General features: G+C 37.0%; 1 protein-coding gene across 8 annotated transcripts in view; it reads left to right on the top strand.

The window, feature by feature from the left end:
* The window catches only part of ENAH (ENAH actin regulator), a 159,285-nt gene that overhangs the window by 95,703 nt on the left and 40,165 nt on the right, over positions 1-23,417 (top strand). For 4 of the 8 annotated variants that reach the window (XM_033195235.1, XM_033195234.1, XM_033195232.1 and 1 more), the window contains exons 3-4: positions 2,374-2,551; positions 22,830-22,886. In XM_033195235.1, the coding sequence (XP_033051126.1) occupies positions 2,374-2,551; positions 22,830-22,886 (235 nt within the window). The remainder of the gene's footprint in view (positions 1-2,373; positions 2,552-22,829; positions 22,887-23,417) is intronic. The other 4 variants (XM_033195237.1, XM_033195236.1, XM_033195233.1 and 1 more) reach the window with 1 other exon arrangement.

The raw sequence follows: 23,417 nt of genomic DNA, 5'->3' as shown, positions 1-23,417 counted from the left end.
TCCCAGGTTCGAGTGATTCTTCTGCCTCAGCCTCCCAAGTAGCTGGGATTACAGGCACATGCCACCACGCCTGGCTAATTTTTGTATTTTTAGTAGAGATGGAGTTTTACCATGTTGGCCAGGCTGGTCTTGAATTCTTGACGTCAAGTGATCCACCTTCCTCGGCCTCCCAAAATGGTGGAATTACAGGCATGATCCACATTGCCTGGTGTGAAAGATCATACTTTTAACGGTTTAATTGAGAAAGCTTTCCTTCTAAAATCAGGAAATAAAGATACTTGTTATGAACACTTTTTTTCAGCATTGTATTGTGATTTCTAGTAGGTGTATGAAGATAAATACATCGTGCATGGATTGGAAAGGAAGAAATAAAGCTGTCAGTTGCAGATTACATGGTTGTGTATTTAGAGGAAAAAACTTTAATTAAATTATTAGGAATAATAGAAGATTCTAATACTTAGAACTCAATTAATAATAGAAAATAATAAATCTAATGAAAGATACTCAAGACCCCCATAAAGATACTCAAGAGCCTCCTCAGATTGATATGTTAGCTTTCATGCAACATCAGAGTCCCCAAAATTTCTTTGGTAGAAACTGATAATCAGAATGTAAAACTAGCTGCACACAAAGGACTAAGAAGAGCCAAAGCAATTTTGAAGAATGAAACAGGAAGACACACTCTAATGGTCATCTAGATATCATATAAAGCTACAACAATTAAGACATTGTAGAGTTGGCAAAAAGGCATATTGATCTGTAGGAGAAAATAGAGCCACATAGACACTTGATTTATGTGCTGCAGGCAAACTTGTAGCACATTGATAGTGCTGGATCATTTTTACAGCCATATTGAAACAAATAGCAAACTTGATCCCTACCTCACACCATAGGCACAGATCAATTCCAGCTAGATTGGGGATAGAAATGTGAAAAGTAAAATAATAAAGCTTCTGCAAGATAATATAGGACAATATTTTCATGACCTTGTGATTGAGAAACATTTCTTAAACAGCACTAAAGCAGTAACTATAAAGAAAAAGATTGCTAATTTGAACAGAATCAAAGTGAAGAACTTATATCCATCAAGACATCATTAAGAGTGAAAAGGTGATTCATAGAATAGCATAAGATATATGCAACATAGATAACCAACAATGGTATCATATCTAGAATATATAAAGGGTTTAGAAATCAAAGAAGAAAAAAATTGACAACCCAGGAGAAAAATGGTCAAGAAACTTAATTCAAGCAGATATTCACAAAAAGAGACATCTAGATAGCTAATAAAAATCAGGGAAATGCAAACTAAAACTGCAGTGATAAAGCATTCATACCCACCAGAATTGCTAAAATAAAGACTGACAGTACCAGCTGTAATGTTGCATAGTTATGTGGAGGTAGCACAAGCTCTTGTATACTCTTGTGGAAGTACTAGAACCAATTTGGAAAGCTACTTTGGAATTTTCTACTAAAGCTGAACATACACATGTCCTGTGATATTTCCACTCCTGGATATATGCCCAACAAAAATGAATGCTTGTTTGTACCAAAAGACATGCAGTAGAAAGTTCATAACATCACAATTTTTAATAACCCAAACTGCAAATAATTCAAATGTTCATTAATGGGAGAATGCTTAAATAAGCATGATTTATACAAAGGACTACCATACAGCAATGAAAATGAACAAACCACAGCTGCACGCAACAAGTGGATGGCTCTTACAAACATAATTTTGAGGATAAGAGAGCAGATACATTATAATACACGTTGTATAACTCCATTTTTATAAAACCCAAAAACCTACAAAACTTGATTAATAATAGAAAATAAATCTAATGAAAGATACTTAAGACCCCTATATAGGTACTCAAGACGCTCTTCAGATTGATACGTTAGTTTTTGGATTTCATATAAATGTAGTAATTTATGATGTTAGAAGTGTGGCTAGTACCTTTTGGGAGGTGGGAGGAATTAAGAAGATGGGCTTCTGATGTTGCTGTTTGATTTCTTAATTAGGGTACTGACTTCATGTGAACATTCACAGAGATACACTTTTATGTTGTGTATACTTTTTTGTATTTGTAAAACTTCAGCAAACAAGTTAAAATATATTTAATGAGGAAAATAGATTTTGTTTTGTTTTGTTTTGCTGATTTACTGTTTTATGGCAGACCTTTGTAATCAGCAAAAAGCTTAACTTCTATCAGACTGATATTTCTGTAGATTTTACCCTAGATAATTGTTTAAATCATTTTTGCCAAGGTCTGTTAGGAACACATTTGAATGAATATATATAGTCAGCATTTGTTGACATCCTTGACTTTGCCAGTTATTGGTTTGACTTTATAAAGACTTGTTATTTTTTAGGTCGTGATAAATTGTGCCATTCCTAAAGGACTGAAGTACAATCAAGCTACACAGACCTTCCACCAGTGGCGAGATGCTAGACAGGTGTATGGTCTCAACTTTGGCAGCAAAGAGGATGCCAATGTCTTCGCAAGTGCCATGATGCATGCCTTAGAAGTGTTAAATTCACAGGAAACAGGTAAGGTGCCCATGGTTTACTTGTATTTTCTTTCTTTTTCCAGAGACAAAGCAAAACTGAAGGTTTACTTGTATTCTTAATCTGAAGTGCCGTGTCTATGTTAAAAAGCAAATCTTTTTGTTAACTTTTAGATCTTGTATATATTTGAAGTAGTTCTTGAATTTTTATTTTCTATAGAAATATCAACTTTTTACTGATGATAAATGTGTAATCTAGAAAGACAATCCTGTGAGTTTAGTTCTCTTTAATTTGTAACCCTTTTATTTGAAGTATTTAGATGTGTTTCATCCTGCTTTTGAAACACTTTTGTTGAGAGTACATGAAGCCCACAGAATATGCAGTGGATAGGAATTATGCTTATTTATCATCTTTGTGTAAAGAAATACATGTTTTCTCAAAGTTGTTTTTCAAACCATGAACTTGAAGTAGGACTGGGTCTTTTTCCTAGTAGGTAAAAATGTGATTCTTGGTTTTTAAAAGATTTTAGGAGTGCCCTCAGGTGGTACAAGTCATGAATTGCATCTCCTCTGATAGTGCATATTGGTTAGAAAGATATGTAGAAATCACTTTTTTAAAAAATCCCAGTTTTTAAAAACTGTATATATGTCAAGGACAAGCTTAGTTTTGTCTTGGTTTAAAACAATAGAAAAATGTACCAGTGTGTGGTTATTTCTTTGAAGAGATAGATTTTATAATCAGAAAATAATTGTTACGTATAAAAACACAAATATGATTACTCTTGCTTATATTGTATATTTAGTAATGACTTCAATGATATAAATGTGCTGTAATCAATATATATTTTAAGAGGAAGGAGTTGCAGTCAGATGAAAATTTGATACTTTGTTGAAAGTACAGAATATCAAAATCTGTTATAAATACATTAAAAATTTATATGTTGCCTTATACTAAAAAGGATTCAAGCATCTAGCTCATGTGTTAGTCTGTCAAATACTAGTTTCAGAGCAAGAAGACATTTTGGGATCTTGCAAAAACTTAAAGTTGTTATGGCTTTAGATGTTTTGTATCAGATCTTCTTTTGAGGAAATTAATATCAATACATAACTTATACATAGTTTGCATATTGTGTCTAGTTTGAGAAAAACAACCACTAGAACTTGGCCCGGTTTGTCTTTAAGTCCAGAAAATAGCATAGGAAAGTCTGTACAGTCTTGTATGTAGGTCATTTCTCTGAGTCTCTGTACTTCTCTTGCAGGTGTCAGTATTTTATTGGCATGCTATCATAGGTATAGAATTGCTTTTCATTTACCGTAGTTTTACCATAGGGAAGAAACTAGAATTGTGATTCTTAATATCTTGTTGGATGGGTCAGTTGCATGATAAATAATTAAGGTACCAAAGTTTGGAGAGTAGATGTATAACATTTGAATTTCCCGTGTTTTAGAACAAACTAGCATTGTTTTTATTTCTGAACTTTCAAAAGAGTATCCATTGATATTAGGAACTAAATGATACTGATATTAGGAACTTATGTTAGGAACTAAATGTTCCTTTTTTAAAAGTAGTTAACATTATTATTATTATTATTGTCATTGACTTTTGATTTTTAGTTTTTAGCCAAATGGAAAGGATTATAAATGAGTAGTCATATGGTTTGGTTTCAAAATGCAAATGCCAGTTAATGTGTTGTGTTTTGTTTTTCTGATTTTTTTTGTTTTGTTTTGTTTATTTTGAGACAAGAGCCTAGCTCTGTTGCCCAGGCTGGAGTGCAGTGGCGCGATCTTGGCTCACTGCAACCTCTGCCTCCCGGGTTCAAGTGATTCTCCCTCCTTAACCTCCCAAGTAGCCGGGATTGCAGGCACTCACCACCGCGCCCAGCTACTTTTTGTATTTTTAATAGAGATGACGTTTCACCATATTGGCCAGGCTGGTTTCAAACTTATGACCTCAAGTGATCTGCCCACCTTGGCCTCCCAAAGTGCTGGGATTACAGGTGTGAGCCACCGTGCACAGCCTTTTTTTTTTTTTATCTTGATCTTTTCAAATTAATGAATCAATGTGGAGAGACGCAATTACATTCTCTATTGTAAAGTAATAAGCTTTAAGAAACAATGTTCCTTCCACATTATAGAAAGTTTGGCAAATAGGAAAATCGACCATCATTTCACAAGCTACACAAGCATTTTAGTGTGGGAAAAAAATAGGATTTTTGTTAGATGATTTTGATACTTTATTCTCTTCTCAGTCACAATCTCAACCACTCATACTAGGGGCTGAGGAAAGAGAGATAATGGAAGAAATGAGTCCGTCACAGCTTCCTCCTGGTATTGTGGATCAGGTCACTGGCAAGGAAGCTTTTAGTTCCGTAGTTTTTTCATCATGGAAAACAAAGCATATAGAGTGGCTGAGTTCTAAATAGTCTGATTTACTTAGAAAATGACTTTTCATAAATTACTGTAGTTAAGTACTATTTCTTATTTTTGATGGCCTTAATTAGGGTGGAAGTAGAAGCATAGGAGAGAGAAAGATGTTAAGAATTGGGAGTGTTCTTGGGAATAGATATCATTTCTTACGCAGATTCTCCAATGTAGAAAAGGTATGTACCCTGCCCCAACATTATATGGGCCACCTCCCCTTTATCTAAACAAACATACCCACTAGTGTCGCCTCTGAGCTTGGTCATACCCTGCCAAAAATCTTTGCTTTGGGTTCACAGCCAGTTCACTGCTGAAATCATCTACTGTCTTTCTTCCAAAAGCAAGTTGAAAAAGCCTAACTTACATGTCCCTTCCCTTTACAAACTGTAGCCTGATAAAACTGATGAGAAGCAAAACAAACTTATTGATAAAGTAACTACAAATATTAGTCTTGCCTGTTTCTTAATGTTTTTACCACTTTGTAAAACATTTTTCCATATGAAACATTTCTGTTTGTATTTTTATTTATTAGGTGCTAATATCAATATTATCCATGGTTGTCATCGGCTAATCCTTCTCAGTGATTTTTCAGACTTTTAAAAGTTATGGAGATTTTTGTGCAAATGAGATATTTGGTAGTTCAGTCTATAAATGGACAAAAAATATGGAGCTTCTCTAATTGATGTGGGGTTCAGGATCTGCAACCTCTGAGATACCTCCATAGTTCTCTAGAACTGAATTTGAAAATTACTAGCTCATGTTTTGTGTTAAAACCAATAATCACATAATTCTCATTTCCTCTTCTCCCATGTCCCCTAAATCCTCCAATTTTTAAAATTTATAAAAAACAGTTTTCTGGGGGGCTAGTCATACCAACCTTTATGAGGTGCTTTGTGTGTTTGTATAATACTTCCATTTTTTTAATGAAAATGGTGGGTGGTAGAAATGTTTTCCTTTATTTTGTTTTTAACTTGGTATGCAATTATCTAATATACTGGAAAGTACAGAAGGTGCTAAATACAGTGAGTTATATTTGGAAGTTAAAAAAACACAAATCACATGTTCTAACATTTTTGAAAAAGAGCTGAATTAGTGCTCTTCCTTTTATACCAAATGCTACTGTGTATTTTTTCCTTTCTCCATGGAAATGGATTCAATTTTAAATGGGTGTATTACCTAAAGTGATATTTTTGATTTGTCTATTATTTATAGATTTTTGTAGGTAATAGTTATGGATTATATAAGCTACAAAGTTAATTTTTGTGATAATTGGTGGAGGCAAATTTGCCCAACTGTTTTATTTTAAAGTAAAAGGTTTAAATCATTTGAAAATAGGAAATAATTTTTTAAATCCAAAAAAAAAAGAAAATTATATGCATAACCAGTAAGATAATCCCACTGCTTTTGTTCTCAGCCAAGATGAAGCATGCCTTTTCAAAAAGAACACCCCAAAATAAGTATTTTACCAGTATCTAAAAGACTACTTTTGCTGGGTTTTATTTTTTAATCTATTGAACATGAGAACATAGTCAAAAGTCATACCTTCCTTATAGTTGAAATTTTCTTCAGGTTTTATAATACTGAGATTTCATTTTTTAATGATAATTTGGCCTGACGTACCTTCCAATATGTGCATTTGTATGAGTTTTATCACAGCATTTAAAAATCTCTTTATGTTTGGAATTAATAGGATTTTTAAAAATCTCAATAGTTTCTAGAAATACTTTATAGTGACAGTTTTGTTTTTTAGTCTTCCAGATTGTTGATATTAATGCAAACAATATTAAACTTATCACAAAAATATTTTCAATAAAATGTATTTTTTACAAACTGTGTTAGGCACTGGGAATAATACGAAAATGATAGATAAAGCCTGTCCCTTGCCTGATGTCACAGTCGGGCTAGAGCTGCCAGAAACAAGGCCAGCAAAATTAGGATACGGCTTGCAAATGTAGTGTGAAGAAAGGCCTTAGGAATACCAAAGAAAATTCTTGGGTGAGGGAAAGCTTTGAAGAGAAGGTGATGTTTCAGCTATGTTTTTAAGAATGGAGAGGGCTCATCAGTGATAGAACATTCTAGATAGGTTTGGAAGCATGACAGCATGGAGCGATTGGGAAATAACAAATACACTATGATGTGGCTTGGACATGAGAATTTATGTGGTGGGGGTCAGGAGTAGGGCATCCCAAGAGAGAAGGTTGGGAAGGGCTTGGTGCTGATGAGTATGCATTTTATCATGGAGGTGGTGAAGAGTCATCGAAGGAAGCTAAATAAAGGATTGATATGATCAAGTTTGTGCTTTAGGACAAGTGTGGTGAGCATGCAAGTTACATGCATGAAGATCAATTCAGGACACTTGTGATAATAACGGTGAGAAAGATGAGGCCTGAACTGACAAAGTAGAGGAGAGGAGCAGAATGAAGAGGAGGTGACCAGCTTTCATTTAGTGCTGGCTGTACCTGCCATGGCAGTGTACTAGTTTTCTACCTTTGTCCTCACATAGAAATTAAAGCCATTCTGAGGCAGGAATAGCGATCTATTTATTGGTCACCTTCTGTATGCCTGGTCTTAATCTGGCATATACATAACCAATCATCTTTATAACAACCCTACAAGGTTGGTGGTATTATCCTTGTTTTAGAAATGAGATTGGCACTTACAGAAGGTCACTGTAGTGGTGCAAGGACCCACAGCTAGATAGTGGCATTAGTGGCTTTTGTACCGAGATCTTAGAATTCAACCTCTTTTCTCTTTGTCAGTAAGATGTAATGGGCAGGCCAGGAAGGAGAGGACAGTGTTTTAAAATGATGACCAGGTGTGTCAGTTTGGGACCCCGGTAAAGATGGTACTGTTAACCAGAGACAGAGTGGAAGAGGGTGGAAGAGGAAATACTGTGCTGTAGATAACACATTTGGTTCTGGATATACTGCATTTGGGGTTCTTTATTAATGCTTTCATGAAATCTTAAAAATTTGGACCTGAAAAGAATCCCAAAGATAATCTTGGACAAAGTTTTTTTAGTTTAGCTTTGCGAAACAACTAATCTTATTGGAGAATTAACATTTTGAACCCGATAAAACCTATCTGTATGGCCGGGTATGACATTTTGAACCCTATAAAATCTATCTGTTCGGCCGGGTTTGGCAGGCTCACGCCTGTAATCCCAGCACTATCGGAGGCCAAGGTGGGCGGATCACCTGAGACCAGGAGTTCGAGACCAGCCTGGCCAATATGGTGAAACCCCATCTCTATTAAAAACACAAAAATTAGCTGGGCATGGTGGCGGGCGCCTGTAGTCCCAGTTACTCGGGAGGCTGAGGCAGGAGAATTGCTTGAACACGGGAGGTGGAGGTTGCAGTGAGCTGAGATCGCACTACTGCACTCCAGCGTGGGTGACAAGAGCAAAAACTCTGTCTCAAAAAAAAAAAAAAAAAAAATCTGTTCATTAAGTATTAAATGACTAACAGGTTTGGGGATTGGGTAGATGGAGACCGTCTTTTTGTATGTCTGCCTGCTCTCCTTTATTCTCATACTTACCTCTCACAGTTGTCCCCTTTTGTGAATCACAGTAATGTGAGGTTAATATGTCTGTTGTTACTCACAGTTTCCAATTAGGAAGATTGACCTGGAGAGATGGGATTTCCCCAGGTTGTCCAAAACCTAGACAGGGAGGCACAAAGAGGATTGGGTTTTCGAGCCTTTAGGCCATTTCTTTTTATTGAGTTTGTCTGGCCTTCAATTTAAGATCTTCGAAGCATTTTTAAAAACACCTTTGAGGGAAGTTAGTTTAGAATGAGAAATTAGGAAAGAGAAAACTTGAATTTACTTTTAGTTTTGTGTTTTTAAGTAAAATGTTACTTTATTGTGATTTAGTAGAAAGAACTTGAGTTTAGAGTCAAAAGACTCTAGTTCTTCTGTCTCTCCCTCCGGTGGCAGGTTGCCTTCTCTAAAGCTATTTCCTAATTTATAAAATGTGAATCATGAGAATATTTATGTCAGGATATCATGGGAATTAAACAAGGCAACAGCATAGTATTAAACTATAAAATGTTATTTTGAATGCTAATGTCCAAAAAAAAAAATGAAAATTCTATGTGGATTAACTTAGAGGGGAAAAAAAAAAGGTAGACTTTCAAATTTTCTCCAACATCTGCTTTATCTTAACTGTCCAGTAAAGACATCTTTTGGGTGTTTTTTTTTTTTTTCCTGTAGAAAAATTAATTCATCCATCATTTGAGTGCATCTGTATGCCAGGGCAAACTAGACACAAGTCTTGTCCTCATGGATCATCTTTCTCCTCTCACAGGGGAGATAAGACACAACCGTAACATACAAGAGAAACCCTGTCTAAGGACAGATAACATACTGTATTGGGTGTGTGAAGGGGATGAGCTTTCTTTTCACTGGAGCAGCTGGGAACATGTTAGTGACGAGCTGACTTTCAGGTTTGGATTTTGAAAGTTGGGCATACTATAGGCATGGGAAGACAAGGGGGAAAGCCATATCAGGCCTGAGGAATAGCATACATGTACAAAAAGTGGGAAGAATGAGCTGTGTTTGTAGAGCAGGGAATTCTTTGGCCTGGTGGGAATAAATTCAGAAAGGTAGGTGATCAAGAAGGGCCTTTGGGTGATAGAGATTCAGTGTAAGTTGTCAAGCAAGAGTGATAATGTGAGCAAAGCTGTACTCCAGAAAGCTAGCTGTGGTTTGAAAAGGGAGCTGCTGGAGGCTGTAAGTTAAGTATTCAGTTCCTGAGTAGAGGCAGAAATAGAGAAGAAAATTCAAACAGTGGTAGAATGAGGTGAATTTAAACAGGAAACCAATGTGGTTCTGATTGTACTTCACTTACGTAACTTTTTCATTAAGAAAGAATTCTGGGCTGGGCGCGGTGGCTCAAGCCTGTAATCCCAGCACTTTGGGAGGCCGAGACGGGCGGATCACGAGGTCAGGAGATCGAGACCATCCTGGTGAACACGGTGAAACCCCGTCTCTACTAAAAAAAATACAAAAATCTAGCCCGGCGAGGTGGCGGGCGCCTGTGGTCCCAGCTACTCCGGAGGCTGAGGCAGGAGAATGGCGGGAACCCGGGAGGCGGAGCTTGCAGTGAGCTGAGGTCCGGCCACTGCACTCCAGCCCCGGCCATAGAGCGAGACTCCATCTCAAAAAAAAAAAAAAAAAAAAAAAAAAAGAATTCTGGCTACCCATTCTCATATGTTAATAATAGAGGTCTCGGCCAGGTCCAATGGCTCACGTCTGTAATCCTAGCATTTTGGGAGGCTGAGGCGGGTGGATCACGAGGTCAGGAGCTCCAGACCAGCCTGACCAACATGGTGAAACCCGTCTCTACTAAAAATAAGAAAATTAGCTGGGCATGGTGGTGAATGCCTGTAATCCCAGCTACTCAGGAGGCTGAGGCAGCAGAATCGTTTGAATCCAGGAGGTGGAAGTTACAGTGAGCCGAGATCGCACCACTGTACTCTAGCCTGGGTGGCAGAGAGAGAGTCCATCTTAAAAAAAAAAAAAAAAAAAAGGCCTCCAGGAGAGTATCATATATGTTTGAATGTAATGTGTGTGACACCTAAAATTATTTCTACTATATGAAGAAAATCATTACTTTGGGAGAAACAGGTAAAAATGAAAATGTAATTCAGCTTGAGTTTTTCTGTGAGCCTCAGTCCAAGTTTTAGAAAGAAAGGTACATAGACACAATTCTGGCTTTAAATAGTTCACAATGTGACAAAAGAAAGAATTCTTAAGATTAATGGTAAATATACTTTCTTTGGGCAGATTCACTCTAAATATTGAGTTCAAGGGGGTTAATTACAGTATAAAAGGGTTTCTAGCTGTTGAAAAGGTTGGGAGCTACTGAATTAGGCCTCTAGATCCTATACCCTACCTGTTACACCTCAAAGCCTCAATTTTCAGCCCCTTCCTTAGCCTTTCTCAACTAGGATTGTGAGACAGTTAAGCTCTAAGGAAAATTGTTTGAGTAACTAGTATCAGTTCCCCCAAGGACTATATTTAGGTATTCTTTACCTACCGTGGATGTGTTAGGGCTAGACTCTCTTGGAAGGATATTTCTCTTCTGTTCTCTTTCCTTGCCCTCCCTTTATGCTTCTGTTTTCTGATCCTCCATTTACATACAAGAACAACCTTGAAGTTCTGGGTTGGCATTGGGACCAGAAAATGACTATAGCTTTATCTTCTAATATTTGTGTTGATTAATGCTTGAAATTATATCTAATAATTCATAGTCACTAAAAGGAAAGTTTGAGTGAATATTTGGTAGTAGCTTATCCTCTTCAAGTTTACAGACCTCAGGCCAGGCTGATTCTCTTCTCACTAGGGTCAGGCATGGTGGCTCAGGCCTGTAACCTCAGTGCTTTGGAAAGATCTCTTGAGGCCAGGAGTTTCAGACCAACCTGGGCAACATAGTGAGATCCTGTCTTTAAAAATATATATATTAAAAATTATGACCGGGTGCAGTGGCTCACTCCTGTAATCCCAGCACTTTGGGAGGCCGAGGCGGGTGGATCATGAGGTCAGAAGATCGAGACCATCCTGGCTAACATGGTGAAACTCCGTCTCTACTAAAAAATAAAAATATAAAAAAAATTAGCCGGGCATGGTGGCCGGGCGTGGTGGTCCCAGCTACTCGGGAGGCTGAGGCAGCAGAATGGGTGAACCCAGGAGGCAGAGCTTGCAGTGAGCTGAGATTGCGCCACTGCACTCCAGCCTGGGCGACAGAGCGAGACTCTGTCAAAAAAAAAAAAAAAAAAATAGGTGGACATGATGGCATACACCTATAGCCCTAGCTTCTTGGGAGGCTGAGGCAGGAGGATCACTTGAGCCTGGGAGTTTGAGGTTACAGTGAGCTATGATTGTGCCACTGCACTCCAGCCTGGGCTACAGTGAGGCCCTGTGTCTTTAAAAAAAAAAAAAAGAACGTTTACAGATGTCCTAATCATTAGAGCTAATAAGGCCTAGATTATTATGTACTTGGTGGTTCTCCATGTTTTAAATTCCTTTGGGTTAAATCAGGTGTAAAATTGGGAATCTTGAATTTAAACCTCTTAACTCAGGGATTCAAAAAGTGTGGTCCATGGCAACTCTTGAGGGTCCCCCTCTGGACCCTTTCAAGAGATCGTCTTCATTATACTTCAGCCAGAACAGCATGCCACAGCATACTGAATACAAAAGCAAATGAAATAATCTAGCTGTCTGGATTATTATTTAATATTTAGTATTAAATGCTAAAGAGATTTGTAAAACCATGGCATTCTAATCACTTAAAATTTTTTGTTCTGGGAAATAATTATTTTTCATTAAAATGTTATTTTTTTATGTAACTGCTTTTTAGTTATTTTAAAACTGAATTCCTAAAAGTTGAAACATGTAGTTTAGTTATTTAATATAGTAAATAATGATAGATACAACCCACATAAGCAAAAGCTCTTTAGTGTCTTTAATAATTGTTAGGAGTATAAGTGGATCCTAGGAATAAGACCTTTGAAAACTACTGTCACAACTTAGCAGGGACAGCTATTGACTAAGAATGGAATTTTTATAGTCTTTTTATCTTTTCCAAACAGCCTAGCAAAGCAAAGAAATCTTAGAGGTTGTCTGTCAGATAGGCTTGATTATTCCATATTTTCTGTCCCTTCAGTGTCGGTGGACATGCCTAGCTTTGACTGTAACAGAGAACTCTTTCTTCCTGTCTTTTTCCTTTCTGTATTTCATCTTCTCTCCTCCCCCATGAAGACATCATGGAGGGCTGGCCAGAAGTGGGACTTTACAAGTCACAGAAGTGGCAAAAATTATTCCTAATTCCTCTCATCATCTGTCAACGAAAGGGAAAATGTAGATCTGATGGTCTTTTTGATGCTTAATATATAAAAATTGCACAGCAATTACCTTTGTAACCACCATCTATTTAATAGCACTAACTGTTGTTACTAGCTGTTACTAGCTGTTTCTAGCTCTTAGTACATTTGTGATTTTTCTTTTTGTGATTTTTTTGTGATTTTTCATAATTATATATGAATTACATATTCATATATGTGGATTTGTAAATTGTTTATACTAAATTACAATAAATGCATTTTAATATATTAACTTCTGTGACCTTTAAGTTCTTGTTCACTAACTGTCTGGGAAAGCTGCTTTAGCTTAATCATACCTGAAGCCTCATTTTTCATGAGCACAGCATTTAGTCTTACGTTGTGGAACTTAAGATATCTTGTCCTGCTTCAAGGTGGGAATGATTAAATGGCTAAAAAGAGGCAGATACTATTTTTGTGATAAATATGGGTTTCATGTATTATAGAAAGTTATTTTAGCCTGGAGTTTGTTGTCATACAGACACTATATTCTGTCTGCCTTTCATTCCCTTTTCTTTGCGTCCTTGTGTCTCTGGCAGTTAGGCACCTTATGATCTAATGTCTGATGCATGTCCAGCTAGTGACTTCAGTTCTTCTAGGCTTATTTTACAATAGGCTTGATCTTTATTCAATGGTGCTACAATGACCTGAGGATGTCATCTCTGGTTATTTGCATGCTTTCCTACATGAGGATAGTAATTTACATGTAATTACTTTATCTTTATTCATGAATTTTTATCCTTTATTGCTCATAAATTGAAGAAGCATTTTGCTGGATGTTAAATAGTCAAAAATTTTGATACCTCTGTGTGGAACATTTTCCTCCTAAAACAAAAATAAAGAGAGGCTTTAATAGTCTGTCTTGTTTTCCATTGATGATAAGAGATGAATTGCAGGAACCACTTCCAGTCTGATGAGACCATTCACAACACATAGCAGCAGCCAAACCTGTTCCACGATTTTTACAGCTTAATCTTGGCTGTGCTTTTGTGCATTTGGAAGCGTGATAGTGCCCTGTCAGGTTTCCCATGTGCATATTTTGGGGCATTGCCTCTCAGTTAACATTGGGCATTCCTGCTTTCATAATCTAGGCAAGGTAGAAAAATTCTAAAGAATCTTTTGAAGATGGTGTTAAATAGCAGTATCTTTGAAGTCAGTTGGTATTTCATATATGAAAAATATTGTGGCATTATTTCATTAATACATGAATTGCTAAGAGGTAGATGCTGTTGTAATCTAAGAGAAGAAATGCTGTAGTTAACTGGAATTATTTGTACTCCTGTTAAGGTACTATGTTACATGATATGAGAGAAACAAATAATTCAAAATTTTTGGTCTTAATGGGGCTGTTAATTGTGTAGAGAGGATAAGTCATGGTCAAAAATATCCACAAGGCAGTGTAAGTACTACGAATGGTGCAGAATGGTAGTTAGGAAACAAATATAGAATGCTACTCATGTAAAGGTACCAAAAATAATTCTTACAAGGTAGACCTGATATTTCTGTGAGCTTTTGTCATTTCTGAAATGATTCACATGAGAAAACAAATGACTTCTGTTTTCTGGAAAATTTCAAGGGTATTTGGTTATGACATTGTCATTCATGTAGGAAGAAATACATTTTTTATGAAGGAGTTTATTTTGCAAACACTATCCTGCTCTTTGCTGTGGTAATATTGTAACAGAGAATTACTTTTTCTTCAGAAATAGTCACTGGTTTCCTATTGATTTAAAGTTTTCCTCAAGCCTTGAAATCAGTCCCACTTTGAAGACTGGATAAATGATATGGGTGCCTAGGAAATGCGTTTCCAGTCTCTTTTGCAGATAACTAATGGAATTGGCCTTCTATTGCTAGGAAGATGGTAGAGTGGGTTTTGCATAGCTATTGTAGTATTCTCTGATAACCCTGCCGTGGCTTCCTGTCAACCTTGAATAAATTACAGAATTTTTTTTTTTTAAGAGAGAGTCTTGCTTTGTTGCCCAATCTGGAGTGCAGTGGTGCAATCATAACTCACTGTAACCTCGAATTCCTGGGCTTAAAGGATCCTTCTGCCTCAACCTGCTAAGTAGCTGGGACTACAGGTGCATACCACCGCACCCAGCTAATTTTTAAATTTTTTGTAGCGATGAGGCCTCGCTACGTTGCTCAGGCTGCACTTGAACTCCTGGCCTCAATGTCCTGCCTCAGTCTCCCAAAATGTTGGGATTACAGACATGAGCCACCGCTCCTAGCCATCTTTAATTCTATTTAGTAAATCCCATGTGAGACAAACCCAGTTTATTTAATTTTTATGTATTCAACCAAACTATTTTAATAGAATTTTACATATTTTTGAATTTCAAAAAGTAAATGTGGACAATTTTGTCATTTAAATATTAGCTGTCCTGTGTTGTTTTAGATAGAGATTGCTTCTTGGTAAGCAGCTTGTTGAAATACCAGGAATTATTGTGCAGAGAGGTAGAGAAGGGCAAGGGCAATATGATTCCCATGGAAAAGGAGACAGCTGTCTTTGTTTAACTAGGACAGTCCTGGTTTTTGATGAACCATCCTGAATGGATATGTCCTGAGAGAGTCATGACCTAAAAAATGCCTTTGGGTTTAATTCCTCCTCCTGGAAAGTAGTGTGGTGGCAGAACAGCCACTGTATGCCTTCTCTCAACCAGCTCTGGTGTTTGGAAAGGGTATTCAGGTCCTGGCTTTGCAGTCTTTCTAAACATTTGGGGTCATGTTGGCATTATTCATAGAGTCACTTCATTCTTTATGTCCAGTTCTCTTGTTAGAAACTAGAGCTAGGCCAGGCGCAGTGACTCATGCCTGTAATTCCAGCAGTTCGGGAGGCCAAGGTGAAAGGATCACTTGAGGCCAAGATTTTAAGACCAGCTTGGGCAACATAGTGAGGCCTTGTCTCTTCAAAAAAATTAAAAAATTAGCTGGTTGTGGTGGCATGCACCTATAGTCCCAGCTACTCAAGAGACTGAGGTGGGAGGGTCACTTAAGCCTGGGAGTTTGAGGTTCCACTGCACTGGAACTCACTTAACACTGTACTTCAGTCTGGGCAATTGAAGTAAGACCCTGCCTCAAAACAAAAAACAAACTAGAGCCAGTTAGAGCTCCATTCATCTAGTACCACTCTTGTTAACAGAACTGTAATTTCCATAGCATTTTGTTTTTCAAATGAGAATAAGTTCTTTTTTTCTGATGATAAAGTCATGTGCTATTTATAAAAATTTAAGCAGTATAGAAAAGCATGAAGAAGAAAATAAAAATACCGAAAATTCCACCAATCACCTTTTAATATTTTTCAAAATGGAAAAAGCAGTAGGCATTGGGATATTTTTGAACTTTGTGTTATAAACAATTGTGAGATGAAGAACAGATGCACAGCATGGCACTTGTTATTTTCCGTAACAGCTTTATTGAGCTTTACTTCACATACCATACGGTTTACCCATTTAAAGGGTACCATTCAGTGGTTTTAGTATATTCACAGGGTTGTGCAACCTTTGCCACAATTTTAGAACATTTTATGTTTTTTTGAGACTGAGTCTCACTCTGTCGCCCAGGCTGGAGTGCAGTGGCGCTATCTCAGCTCACTGCAACCTCTGGCTCCCGGGTTCAAGCGATTCTCCTGCCTCAGCCTCCTGAGTAGCTGGGACTACAGGTGCCCGCCACCACACCTGGCTACTTTTTGTATTTTTAGTAGAGATGGGGTTTCACCATGTTAGCCAGGATGCTCTCGATCTCCTGACGTCGTGATCGGCACGCGTTGGCCTCCCAAAGTGCTGGGATTACAGGCCTGAGCCACCGTGCCTGGCCAATTTTAGAACATTTTTAATCACAGCAGAAAGAAACCCTCTACCCTTAAGTCATTGTCCCTTTACCCCCAATTCCTCCATACCTCCCAGCATCTGGCAACTACTAATATAATTTCTATCACTGAAGATTTGCCAGTTCTGGATGTTTGATATAAATGGAATCATAAAATATGTGAGTTTTTTTGTGACTGGCTTTCAGTTAGTGTACTGTTTTCAGGGCTCATACATCTTGTAGCATTTATCATGCGTGGCATTTTGAAAAGCAAATCTTAGTTAAAAAGCATGTATTCATGTATCTAGGCATGCTTTCTTAGTTTTAGTTATTGGCTCATTTTAATTGAGTGTGGTGTATAGTGAAAAGTAATGGCTAAATCTTAAGTTTTTTTTTTTTTTTGAGATGGAGTCTCGCTCTGTCACCCAGGCTGGAGTGCTGTGGCCGGATCTCAGCTCACTGCAAGCTCCGCCTCCCGGGTTCATGCCATTCTCCTGTCTCAGCCTCCCGGGTAGCTGGGACTATAGGCGCCGCCACGTCGCCCGGCTAGTTTTTTGTAGTTTTTAGTAGAGACGGGGTTTCACCGTGTTAGCCAGGATGGTCTCGATCTCCTGACCTCGTGATCCGCCCGTCTCGGCCTCCCAAAGTGCTGGGATTACAGGCTTGAGCCACCGCGCCCGGCCAATCTTAAGAATTTTTAAAGTGATTAAAATCAAAGCAAGAAGCCTTCCTCAGATTCTTTAGTTGTTTTCTTTTTAATAAACATTTTAAAACTTGGTAAATTATGTAAAGGAGAACTGTGTAGCATTTTCAGTGCCAGATTGAATGTAAATAGGGATGAGTTCTTGACCAAATTGTGGAAATGTCTGAGGTTTATTCTCTTGGTCCAGGCTCAGTTTTCTTGCCCAAAATTGCCCTACCTCTGCCGCCTTTATTTTTTCCCACCCTTAAGTATGTTAGTTTACTTATCAGAAATCTGGTGCCTTTGTTATTTCTCTTAATTCTATTTTTCTCCTGTAAAAGTGGGAGAAAACAGACATGGTCTTTGAAAGTCTTTTAAAATACTTTTAAAGAATAAAAACCCCTATCTTGGTTAAAGGAGGTTCAGTTTTTTACATGTATATGAGAGAGTGAAATTGTGTTTCCTTAAAATGATGTGAGGTATTCTCTTACCTTGAACATCCCCACTTTTACCTATGGAATTGGGCGCCTTTATCATTTTCCCCTGAAACTTCAACCTTTTAGGCTATTCCAGGTTTATTTTCTCTCTGTTGCCCACTTGCATCCAGAGTGAAAGAAACCAAAACAAACCCTCTTTCTTTTGTACCCAAATATAAGTTCTAAAATTTCGTTCTAAATTTCTAAAATATCGTTCTAAAATTTTTCTCCTGAGTGTCTTTAGACAGATTCCTCATATTTCTTAGGAAATTGGATATTATCTAATTTTATATTTATGCTTCTCTCTTTTCAAATCTCTTGAAGTGGCCAATCAGAAAAAAACATGTACAATAAAACCTGAAGTAGGAAGTGAGATTCCTAGTGAAAGAAGAACTAATTATTTTAGTTTTCTGAGGGCTAATAGTAACTCTGAGTGTTGACTGCCAGAAAGTTCTAGTTGGTACAAAAAGGGGCATACCAGTTGACCAAGAAAAGAATAACAGAAGTAGAAGGCACAGCATGTGTCAGAAAGGCTCTGCAGAAGAGTGGTGATGCAGCATGTTTGAGAAATTGAGAGACCAGTGTACCTAGAGCCTAGAGAGCAATAGAGTAGGAATTCAGTGAGATATGTGGCAATCACATGGGGGACAAGCACTGGATTTTGGTGTTTATCTTAAGAGCAGTGGGCAGCAGTTGAAGAGTTTTTACTAAGAGCAATGATTTGATCTGGTTAATTATTAAAGCATCACTGGCTACTGTGGGGAGGGGGACAGATACCAAGATTGGAATGGACAACTTAATAAGATGATGCTAATGTAATTGTCTAGGTCGGTGGTCTCTCAGTTTTTGAGCTTATCCCCTGGTAAATGTGTGTTTATCATTTATATGTATGTACTTTGTTGTTGACATGTTGAGTACATTGTAAGACTTTCAAAAACAGTAAAATGGATGAGAAAAATTAATGAAGTGCTACTATTTTCTTCCCTGCCCCAACTGATGTATGTTAAGCTTCTGGGATACAAGTTGCCCCACCCTGAACATGACTAAGCAAGGGATCATGGAACAAGAACAGTGGCAATGGAGATAGTTTGGAGAGAGAAATTAGGAGGTTGCATTAACAGGACTTGAAAATTGGTTAAATAGGAGTAAAAGAAAAGGTAGTGGATTTCTGGTTTGTGTAAGTGAATAGATAAGAGCACGGATTAGGCCGGGCGCGGTGGCTCAAGCCTGTAATCCCAGCACTTTGGGAGGCCGAGACGGGTGGATCACGAGGTCAGGAGATTGAGACCATCCTGTCTAATACGGTGAAACCCCGTCTCTACTAAAAAAATACAAAAAACTAGCCGGGCGCGGTGGCGGGCGCCTGTAGTCCCAGCTACTCGGGAGGCTGAGGCAGGAGAATGGCGGGAACCCGGGAGGCAGAGCTTGCAGTGAGCTGAGATCCGGCCACTGCACTCCAGCCTGGGCGACAGAGCGAGACTCCGTCTCAAAAAAAAAAAAAAAAAAAAGAGCACGGATTAAAGAGTCAACAAACACTCTGATAGAAGCTAATTGTGTTAAAGTAGCATTCTACCAGAATGTGGTGGTTTTTCTGAGCATATACTTAATAATGCCCTTAGTAACAAATGGTAGGAGGGCATTTGATGGGCAAGTCTTGATCTGTGTTCAGGAAGAGGAAGCAGAGCAGTGAACCTGAGGACACAGGTTACTCTTGCCTTTGGAGGCATTAGGATATGATAGGATTGGTAAATGATAGGCCCCTCAACTTCTTGTTGCCTCTTCAGGTGTCTTTAGCTAGAGGCAGGGTCATTCATTTCACAACGAAAAATAAATGGCTTACGAAACATGGTGGACTGAGGAGTGTATTAAGACTATTGCCAGTGCAGATGAATAATTTGTCAGCAAGTTATCAACTGTTAGCAGTCATTTTCATATTGGTTTAGAAGGGAATAAAATGCATTTGAGTCACAATTTGAGAGAGGATTACAAGAAATAAAGGATGGGAAAAAACCCAATCATATATACAGTTTTGCCTTAAGGTTGAGTTAAAAAAAAAAAAAAAAAGGGGAAGATGTTTATGATGGTACATTTTCATGTATAGCTATATATGTACGATGCTCCATTTCCTGATATATATAAAAGTTTATCAAATTTTAAAACTTTGAAATAATATTTTTGCAAATGTTTCAAAATGCCACTTTAAAAATGCATTGCTTTGAATAAAATTTACTGTTTGTAATCCTTATGCCTCCTAGCACAGTGCCCTGCAATGTGGTAACTTTTTTTTTTTAATGCAGCAACGGTACCACTGCATTATCTGCCTCCCTTCTATTCTAGATACCTTTCAGCAAACATAAACACATTTGCTTTCACTGTCTCATAAATGTATTGCATAGAACTTTGTAATCATGTGAGAAATACCTGGGGGCATTATTGATGGTCTGAAGTGTGAACACCACTAATTTAGATTCTGATGTTGTGCTCACTCACCCACTCAGCTGACCAGCCTTCCAGAGAATGCAAGTCAGATTCAAGCCAGTCTTTAAGCAAACATTATCTCATTTAATCGTAAGAAACAATGCTAGGATGGGTCATATCCCCATTACCAATTGCCTTGGGACTAATTGCTAATAGGAGAAACTGCTGGTTGTAAAAATCATGAATGCAGAGTTTACTATAGTAATTATATATAGTAACAAAATACAGTCATGCCAATCAAATCTAAACAGCCTGTCATTTTGCACTACTGGTAACTCACCCAACCATTTCTGCATTTCCCGGCTCATACAAAACATCTAATGGTAAAGTATGTTAAAGTCAGGGGTAAGCCTGAAGGATGACTGTTTGACAGCTGCATTAGCGATAAAGGGACAGCCATGCAAAAAAAAAAAAAAAGTTAATATGGCTAACTTAAAGAGAAATGTCCTTTCATAGGTAAAATGTAAGGTCTGTGTAACATCAGTGCTAGTGTTAAAAACTATGTTGAAAACATCGTATTACTGAATTTACTCAACCTGGACAATAAGTGTTCTTTCCCTTATTTTGCTCTGCTCCCCTGACTGAATGAAGAAAGAGTTAATGGCATCAGTATTAAGCAGGAAGTTCTGTTAGGCTTATGCATATAATGGAATGAATAATTTAGTATCTTCAGGAAATGCAAACTGCAGTAGAATTTAAGCAACCTATCAGAATTTAGATCAATATTTTACATGATAGTATGAAATTAAAGTCAGTGGAAAGAAGATGCTTAAAGATACGAAGTGCAAGAATGTTAATAGTTTAAACTGTGAGAAAGACTGGGAATTCTTGATTGGAAATATTTTGTCTTACGCAGCAATAATGGTCACCTGCATTCTGACACTTGTCAGATGACTTTTTGCCAACATGATTGGTAATGGGATGTGGCAGCTTCTTTGCTGTCAAAGAAGAGATAATTTCTCAGGTTTTTCTTGTAAGTTTTTAAAATTGTCCTTATGGGGTTTTTTTTCCTCTTTAAATATGGAATAAAGGAACTGAAGGGTAAAACCTGAAGACTAGGCATGTTTCTTTAATAAAGGTTTTATAGAAGTAGCCATTTGCAAACATCGGTAAGACAGATCTTTAAAAAACAGTTTAAACTTAAAATACAGTGATTGAAAATATTCTAAATTTTTTATCTCCTGTGGAATGATCTCATTAGCTTGGTAGACATTTTATATGTACGCCTGTGGTCTTTCTATATCTTATGTCATTACTGTAAATAAATATTGTGCATGCAACGTTAATAATAGATTGGGTGGTTGGAAGTACTTAGCAAAGGTGACATTTATCAATCTTATTTTGTGTTTGCAAAAAAAAAAAATACAGTGTATGTAATATTTTCAAAGCAAGACAATTGGATTATGTTAAATCTAATTTCTAAAAATGATGAAAAATTATCTTATTTAAGACATTACAATTTTTAGATGTGTGTTATTTAAATTATATTGGTTTGGTTCTGATTTTTCTAAAACTTTTAGTTAGCACGAGTTGTATGTTTTAAATAATACAGTCTTAGAGGAGATCTAAAGCACTGTCTTGTTTGCCTTTATATGGGCTTTCTTAAGCCCCAGTGCATTTAACCACTCATTGTTTCTTGGTGAATACCAACGGAAAAAGAAAATCTTGCCCATGCTGAAAAGAATTTCTTTAAGATTTTACAGAAAATTATTGATGTAAAGTTTTGGATGTCACTAAAGTAATAGTTAAAAAAAAGTTTTGTTTTTCTCATACCAATTTTGAGTGTCACTTTGATTTCAGATAAATCCTTCCCCTTTTCATAGATCATCACCTTCTCATTGAGTTTTTTCTCCTAAAAAGAATTTACTTCATTGACACTTAAGCTAAAATTTAATGTAAATAGCCTAAATAAATGGCTGTTTGATCTGGCCACACCTTTTTAATAAGACATTTTGTCAAGTATGTATATATATTGAGGAAAAAATAGTAAATTGTGCTTGGTAAAAAATGAATAGCTGATTTTTAGCAAACCAAAGATACTCTTATTTTGTATCAGTGAATATAAAACTCTTTATTGCAGTGGGCCGTTTATAATAACTTTGGTCTTTTTCCAACTAGTAGGAATGAGTTAATCTTAAGCACTTCCAAGCCTAAATTTTTTTCAGATTCAATTCTCCTAAATGAGAGGATAGATCTTGTGAAATTAACATTAATGGCCATAGATCTTGACTTCCTCTACCTTATCTTCATTGACTTTAAAGATATATAACCCTAAAATGTTGGTTACGCTCTTTGACCATATAACTTAGGAAATAACTAAGTTGTACATGCATCATTTGATCTATGGCTGCTTATAGGGTTTTTCCACCAAAAAAAAGATTGCATAAATTTTTTTTAAGAGCCTATGTTAAAGAGGATGCGTTTTTATTAAATTACAGAGCTTCCAGAATGAGGATCTAGATAGGACGTATGTATAAATACATTTTGAACATTTCAAAGCACCTTTTAGTTTATGTGAAGTTCTTCAGATGGCCCCGTTGTCCTTCGAAGCTTCTAACACCAAGGTGTCTGTTGCAGCCCAGAGCAAGGTTACTGCTACCCAGGACAGCACTAATTTGCGATGTATTTTCTGTGGTAAGCAACATTATGTTTACATTACTTTTTCAAGCTGTGGTACATGCTACTTGCGCATTTCCATAACTTTTGTTTTTTTTAGGCCATAGTCTGGTTTGTGACATTTGGGATATACAGCAAGCTATTGTTTTTATGTTGTGATATTTGTTGTGGTTCATGTAGGTGATTTGGTCAGCTCTGAGTTGCCTTGTTAGTGAGGATTAGAATTAGTTAGAATTAGGTTCTTAAAACTATTCTTGTCCACCTTTTCCAACACAAATGAGAGGGGTTTTTGTTTGTTTGTACATTTTTGTTTTTAGTTATTTTGTTTGGGAGCAAATTTTTGATTTAGAGTTTAAAGAAAAAATTTATGTCCATCTTAATATGTTTTGAGGAATGTAAATGTGCCTTAGCAAAGGGAACTTTTGCTTAACTTGAATTAATTTTAGGTATGCATGTTGTGAGGCAGATGTAAGCTATTACTTGCTTTAATAGGTTGATTTCTGATTGACAGCCTCCTTTATTCAGTAGGTTAAAGATCTGTGACTTAAG

Source organism: Trachypithecus francoisi, unplaced genomic scaffold, assembly GCF_009764315.1.
Source record: "Trachypithecus francoisi isolate TF-2019V2 unplaced genomic scaffold, Tfra_2.0 Lachesis_group5, whole genome shotgun sequence".
Classification (NCBI taxonomy): Eukaryota; Metazoa; Chordata; class Mammalia; order Primates; family Cercopithecidae; genus Trachypithecus; species Trachypithecus francoisi.
Note: the sequence above shows the minus strand (reverse complement) of the source record. Positions and strands in the feature narration are given on the sequence as shown.